The following is a 6,922-nucleotide window of genomic DNA, read 5'->3' as shown; positions in this document are numbered from 1 at the left end:
GGGAAGCCCCGGCGCTGGAGCCCGCGGACTGGCCGAGGCCGCTCCGCTCCGCTCCGGCCCCGCCTGCCCGCCCGCCCGCCCAGACCCGACCCGACCCGACCGCCGCGGGACCCAGGTGCCCTCGGGACTGGAAGCTCCCGGGGCGGGTAGGGGGCAGGGGGCTCCCGGGGTGCCCGTGGCGCGCGGCGGGGCAGGCACTGATCTCTGCTCCTCTGCCGCAGGCCGGGCCCTGCCCTGCCCATGCCGGGCACCCCGGGGTGCTGAGCGCCCGCTCCCCCATGCTCTCGCGCTCGCGGCGCCTCCTGCTGGACGGGGCGGACGCGCCGGGGGGCCGCGCGCCGGGCGTGGTGCTCAGCGGCTACCGGAGCTGCCCCGACCCCTGCCACCTGCCCCAGGTGAGCGGGAGGGGCGCGGCGCGGGGCGGGGCGAGGCGGGGCGGGGGCGGGCCCGGGCCCGAAGGCGGAAGCACCGGGGAGAGAGAAGCCAGGGCGCTCCGGGCCGACAGCCAGGGACCGACGGGGCCTGGAGGACGTGGAGCCAGGCCGGACCCGGCAGGGCCAGGGCCAGGGCCGGCCCAGCTGCCCTGGCAGGAGCAGGGGGACAGGGGCCCCCGCCCCTCCCAGCTCAGGTTCCCGCAGCTCCAGGCCTGTCCCAGGCTAGTGGCAGGCACGGGAGCCAGGCAAGGGCCCTCCCTCGGCCCTGTCAGTCCCCGGAGCCCCGTGCACAGCGAGCTGGAGTGGAGGGATGGCCTGTAGGGACCCCTGGGCGCCATGAAGCTGTTCCTGCGGCTAGGTGGCTGCCTGGACCCAGGGGGGCAGGAGGGGCCCCCACTGTCCCGCACACGCTGGTACTGCCTGCCTGCCAAGGTGAGCCAGGAGTGGGGCTGGGGGTAGCTGGGAGACAGGGGGGCCCTAAGTGACCCTGTTGCCCCCTCCTACAGGCCCCAGTGACGCTGACAGAGGCAGCAGAGGATGGTGCCATCTACATGGTGGCCACGCGCCCAGCGGTGAGTGCCAGGGGACCCACTACAGGGGTGCCCCCGTCTTGAAGGGGTGGGTTTGAGGCTGGTTCTGACACTCTTTTCCCCCCTCAGACCCCCGCAGCAGTGGGGAGCCCCGGGGGGGGGCAGCCAGCCCGCTCCCTGAAAGCAGGGACTCTGCCCCGGCTGGCGCAGCACCTGCTGGAGGCTCAGACCCTGGGCGACACTGCCTACGTCCCAGCCTTCCTGGCCACCCACCGTGCCTTCACCCGCCCCATCGATGTCTTGCAGCTGCTGCTCGACAGGTACCAGAGGGAGCTGGTGGAGCAAGGGGCCTCCAGGCAGCTACCCCCACGTTCACTGACCCCTATTTCTCCCCCAGGCTGGAGGAGGTCAGGGCACTGGAGCCAGGACCCCCCACCCCAGATGTAACCGAGGTGCGGCGGTGAGTGACCCCCCTCAAATGTCTGTCTGTGAATCCCTCTGCCCCCACCATCCCCTGCCTGATGTCTGTGCTGCCCCAACAGGGCCTTCGCGTCAGTGCTGTACTCCTGGCTGGAGGGGTACCCCGAGGACTTCAGGGGGGTGCTGGAGCCTGGCCTGTGGGAACGGCTGTCCCGGAGCCTGCAGGTGGCGGCGGGCAAGGGCTCAGAGACAGAGCAACAACTACAGGAGCTTCTGGGGGCCCCTGCCCACACACGTGAGAGGGACTCAGGGGGAAGCAGTACTTGGGGAGTGGAGTTAAGCTTGTGAAGTCTGAGCTGTGTGGGGGGGATAAGGGGCTTGTCGCTCTAATGCTGGATTCCTGCCCCCCCAAGCAGAGCCAGAGGGCGAGGGGGAGGATGAGGAAGAGGCAGAAGAGGACGCCAATCCCTTGGATTTCCTGGGCTTCCAAGCAGAGCAGGTGGCTGCCCAGCTGACCCTACTGGAGGCGGTAAGCAACGGGGTGGGGATACCGGCCGCAGACCCCAACTTACCTCTGTCCTGTTTGGGAGCAGGGCGGGAGGTAGATCCCTCTGATCTCCTTCGCTTGCCCCTGCAGGACCTGTTTGTGCGCGTGGTGCCCTATGAGTGCCTGGGCTCGTTGTGGTCACGCCGGGGCCGCCGGGGACAAGAGGGTGCCTGCCCCAGCGTCCGTGCCACCGTGCGCCAGTTCAACCGCGTGGCGGGCGCTGTTGTCCGCTCCTGCCTGGGGCCTGCCAACCTGCGCCCACTACAGCGTGCCCGCCTGCTGGAGAAATGGATCCGTGTAGCTGAGGTCAGCCCCTGACTCCACTGCCAGCCCCATAACCCCTAACCTGTACCTTAACAGTGCACCCCCCTGTTCCAGAAGTGAATCTGCATTGCCGAGTTCAGCCCTTAACCCTGGAGCCAGACCTGTAACCCTAAACCCTGACCCTGCAGCCAGGCTTGCAATTCTGACCCCAATCCTGTAACACTGCACCCACCTGCTTAAGTGGATCCGGGTCGCTGAGTTCATCCCCTAACCCTCGTGCCAGGTCCATGACCCCTGACCCCCACACCATAGCACTGCACGCACCTGCTTGGGAAGTGGATTTGCACCGCCAAGGTCAGCCCCTGACTTCATTGCGAGCCCTCTGACCCCCAACCCCAAATCTCACTGCCAGCTTCATGACCCCTGATCCCCCCTATCATAGCAGTTCACTCAACCCTTTGAGAAATGAATGTGCATTGCCGAGATCAGACCTTGACCCTGCTGCCAGCCCCATTTCTTTTGGCCTCCAACTCCCCATAGCAGCACGTATGTCCAGGAAGTGGGTCCTTATGGCTGAGGTGAGCACAAGCCCATGACCCCGACCCTAGAGCCAGAACTTAGTTACACAGAACTGCCAATCTGGGGCACAGGTGTTGCTAAATTGAGTAAGACCCTAACCCTAATCCCTGCCAGCCCATGATCCCTGAACTCTGACCCTTACTCTGAGTACAGAGTATTCCCCTTACTCTGACCCTTAGCCCATAATCCCTGAACTCTGACCCTTACCCCAGGAGGTGGGGTGAAAGGTCATGACCTCAGGAACCCTCTGCCCCCCCCAGGAGTGCCGAAACCTGAGGAACTTCTCCTCGCTGTACGCCATCATCTCTGCGCTGCAGTCCAGCCCCGTGCACCGTCTCAAGCGTACCTGGGATGAGATCTCCAGGTGCAAGATAGTGGGGTTTGGGGAAGGGGGCAGGTCCTGCCATGGAGTAGGGGTTCACTCACTGCCTGTCCTGTCCCCCTATCCACAGGGAGGCTCAGCGCAGCTATGAGGAGCTCAGCACCATCTGCTCTGAGCAGGACAACTACAGCCTCAGCCGCCAGCTCCTCTTCCAGGTGAGCAACTCCAACCCAGCCCCACCTCCACCATGCCCAGCCCTGCCCTGCCCCAGGAGATGTCAGGATGTCCAGGGGGAAAGAGGGAGTGTTTATTGCACTACAGAGCCCCTGAGCAGAGGCTGGACCCTGCTGCAAACCTCCAATCTCAAGTCAGGGTAAAATTTTGCCCTGACCCCAAATGCAGTGTTGGGCTGTCCCTGAGCAGAGGAGCAAGACACTCCAGCCAGGACCACCCAGGGTTGAGTCCCAGCAGGAGCACTGGCCCAGCCCAGTCACTACCCCCAGCCCAGCCTGCAACCAACACCCAGCTGCTGAAGAAGGCAGGAAAACCCTGGACCCCTGTAGCATCCAGAGGGGGGCAAAGCCCAGAAGCCTGGGAAACCCCAGCCCCCTCTGCTCTGCCTTGCAACCTGATACTGCAACTGCACACTTCCCAACTGGATGGCCAGAGCTCCCCACTGTTATCCCAGCCTCTCCATCACATCTGGTCCCTTGTTGCCCCATGTGACTCAGTAGTATCCCCTGACTTCTACCCCCCAGGAGGGCACCTCCAAGCCGCCTGGTGCTGACCCTATCCCCCGGAGGCAGCAGCGGCGACCCCAGGAGCAGCGCCCTATGGTGAGAGGGGGCAGATGCTTTGGGGGAGATGCATGATGCTGGGCAGGAGTCTGGGTAAGGGTGGGAGCTGTTTCTGAACCTCCCCCCATGTATTCCCCTCCCCCCAGGGTGTGGTTCCCTACCTGGGCACCTTCCTGCGGGACCTGGTGATGTTGGATGCGGCTGTGAAGGACGAGCTGGAGGTGAGACAAGCAGACACACACACACACACACACACACACACACACACACACAGAGACAGATGCACACCTGGGCATGGGGTTCACATAGCAGGTCCAGCAAAGAGGGCTGCAGGCCACAGGGCTGGGGGGGAATGTGGGGGGGGTCTCCAGGGCTCACAGTGCCTCTTCCCATCTCTTGCAGAATGGATACATCAACTTTGAGAAGCGACGCAAGGTGACACAGCACCCAATTCCCCCTGCTGCCCCTCTACCTCCCCCTCACCCAGTTGGCTCTCACCCCCTCCCATCCCATCCCCGCAGGAGTTCGAGGTCCTGGCCCAGCTACGCCTTCTGCAGTCCATCTGCCGCAACTATAGCCTCCAGCCTGACCCTGCCTTCCAGCACTGGCTGCACACCCTGCAGCCCCTCCCCGAGGCACAGAGGTGCGGGGTGGGCAGGGACAAGGGGGCCATGCATGCGCATGCACGTATACACAAGCATATGCTCTGCCATCTCTAACCCCCCACCCCCACCCACAGCCACACGCTGTCATGCGAGATTGAGCCCCCGGGGGAGGCACCAACCCCACAGCGCCCACTGAAGCCCACCCTGGTCATCACCCACTGCACTGAGTGAGTCTGCACCGGAGGTGAGGGGGGTGGTCTGGAATCTCTACAGAGCTCCAGAACCAGCCCCCTCCCCATGCTGTCTCTCCCCCACCCCGCTCCAGGCTGCTGAGCTCCGTGGGGAACCCCCTGATCTCCTGGGATCGGCCCAGCTCCACTACAGGGCCAGCGACCAGCCCTGACCTGCTGCTGTCCCCGCACAGCTCCCAGCTTCTCTCCCGCCTGGCACAGGTGACACCCACCACCCCCGCAAATGCCCCCCCTCCATGGGACCTACCCCCCAACATCCCCTTTTTGCCCCACTCCTGCAGCATATGAAGTGGCCGTCAGTGTCAACGCTGGATGTGGCCCCTGAGGATGCTGCCACCAGCGCTGCCTCCCCGTCGCCTACCCCGGGAGGCTTCGCCCGCACCCACCGCCGCTCAGCCTCCTGCGGCTCAGCCTTCCCCTCCCCCCAGTCTGGCATCCCCGCCTCTGACTGCCGCATCATTCGTGCCCGCATGGGACTGTCCAATGGCAGCCTCTACAAGAGTGTCTTGGTGAGTGCAGGACTTGTGGGGGTGGGAACGGAGCTGGACATGCACTTATCCTGCTGCTTGTTGCCAGGCCATAAGCACCGCCAGGTAGTAGGGCTCTTCCTAGCCATCTGCAGTGGAGGTGGGAGGTCATGTCCCTACCTTAACCACCCTAAGGCTTTGTTTTTTTCCCTGCCACACTTTCAGGGGGTGATCTGAAGCCTGGACACCTGGGCTCAATTCCTAGGTTGTGGCTGGGACCGAGACTAGGGTGGGGAGGCTGTGATCTGGGAGCCAGGACACCTGGGCTCTCTCTACAGCCCTGCCTGTGCTCTGGTGCAAGGCAGGGGATCGTACCCAGTTTTTCCCTGAATGGGGGGCAGGGGATGCAGCTCCATGGCAAGGGGCCACATGTCCCCAGCTTTCTCTCACCTTTGGTGGTGCTGCCCTGTACAGGTGACCAGCCAAGAGAAGGCCCCCGCTGTCATTGCCAAGGTGCTGGAGAAGCACAGCCAGGACCCAGCCACAGCCTCCCAGTACCAGCTGGTGCAGCTGCTGCCTGAGGACAGAGGTGAGTGCTGCAGGGAGTTGAGACGAGCTGCGTGGGTGGGTCCTGGGGGCTAGGACCCCCATCCTTACCCCTGTAGCTTCTCTCCACAGAGCTGATCCTGCCCCCCACGGCCAACGTTTTCTACGCCATGAACAGCACCAGCCTGGACTTTCTGTTGCGCCCCAAGGGGCCCCCAGCACTGCACTCGCCTGCCCCCAGCACCCCCTCCCGGAGGCCAGAGCTCAGCGCTACCTTCCCCAAGATCAAGGCCACAGGCCGCAAGTTCACCCGGGCCCTCTTCTGAGCCAGGAGCCATGGAGACGAGGGACTGTGCGCTGGGGGAGGGGAATACCCCAGAGATGCACAGACCCTACCCGCTACTTGTCCTGGCTCTGCTCTGCCAAGTGCTCCCTGCTGGGGTAAAGGTGTAGGTTGCCATGACAACACCCTTGTCTCCCCCTCCCCCCACAACTATAGGATGCTGGGTGCCAAAGACTTGTTTCCAAATGCCAAAATGGCCACTTCCTGTCCCAAACTGGCAGTTGCCTTATGGAGGGTGTCAGACCCACCTTACAAGTGCTGAAAGAAGCTGCTGTGACTGGATCTTACAAATGCCCTCTCCCCCTGCCCACTTCATGTCCATGGGGCATCACTGCCCGCCCCCCTCCAGTGAGGCACTTGTCCTTTATATGCCCAGCAGTGAGCCCCTCAGGGGGGAACCCCCCTCATCTCTCCTCCGGGTCCTGGGGACCAAGGGGGATGGACACTCCCCAAAGCCACTGGGATAAGGGGAAAGAACATCCAGCCTCTTTCCCCTTGTCTGATGCAGAGCCTCAACAGTCAACAGCCCCCACCAGCCAAGGCAGGACCTGGGGGTGACCCCCCTCCTCTTCTCCCTCCTGCCCCCCACCGCCCCATGGGCCAGAGACTGCCGCTTCTCAGGGAATCTCAGCCTGCTCCGGCTCCGTCATCCCCTCCCTCCCCACGCGTGAGGGAGCGGCAGGAATCGTCCACGCTCCCACTCCAGGTTCCAGATCGGGGCCTTTTGCCACCGATGTTTTGCTGTAACACTAATGAGAGAGCAATAAAGGACACTATGAGCAGCTACAGACGGAGCCTGGCCTGTCTCTGGGGGTTG

The 6,922-nt window shown here is 63.9% G+C and overlaps 1 protein-coding gene across 2 annotated transcripts; it reads left to right on the top strand.

Annotated features, from left to right (window-relative positions):
• Positions 1–6,893, top strand: RGL2 (ral guanine nucleotide dissociation stimulator like 2). Of its 2 annotated transcripts, XM_014597662.3 has the most exons (19): positions 1–115; positions 222–395; positions 941–1,006; positions 1,094–1,284; positions 1,362–1,424; positions 1,507–1,679; positions 1,801–1,913; positions 2,022–2,237; positions 3,035–3,138; positions 3,227–3,311; positions 3,855–3,932; positions 4,040–4,114; positions 4,296–4,328; positions 4,415–4,536; positions 4,633–4,725; positions 4,824–4,950; positions 5,031–5,258; positions 5,691–5,805; positions 5,895–6,893. In XM_014597662.3, the coding sequence occupies exons 2-19, from the start codon at positions 279–281 to the stop codon at positions 6,086–6,088; spliced, it is 2,193 nt and encodes a 730-aa protein (XP_014453148.2). In that variant the 5' UTR covers positions 1–115; positions 222–278; the 3' UTR covers positions 6,089–6,893. The 2 variants fall into 2 exon arrangements, with proteins under 2 accessions (XP_014453148.2, XP_059571308.1); XM_059715325.1 differs by lacking the exons at positions 1–115; positions 222–395 and adding an exon at positions 471–866.
• The last annotated feature ends 29 nt before the right edge of the window (positions 6,894–6,922 follow it).

Source organism: Alligator mississippiensis, chromosome 11 (genome assembly GCF_030867095.1).
Source record: "Alligator mississippiensis isolate rAllMis1 chromosome 11, rAllMis1, whole genome shotgun sequence".
Classification (NCBI taxonomy): Eukaryota; Metazoa; Chordata; order Crocodylia; family Alligatoridae; genus Alligator; species Alligator mississippiensis.
This window is presented reverse-complemented; position numbering and strand designations above follow the sequence as displayed.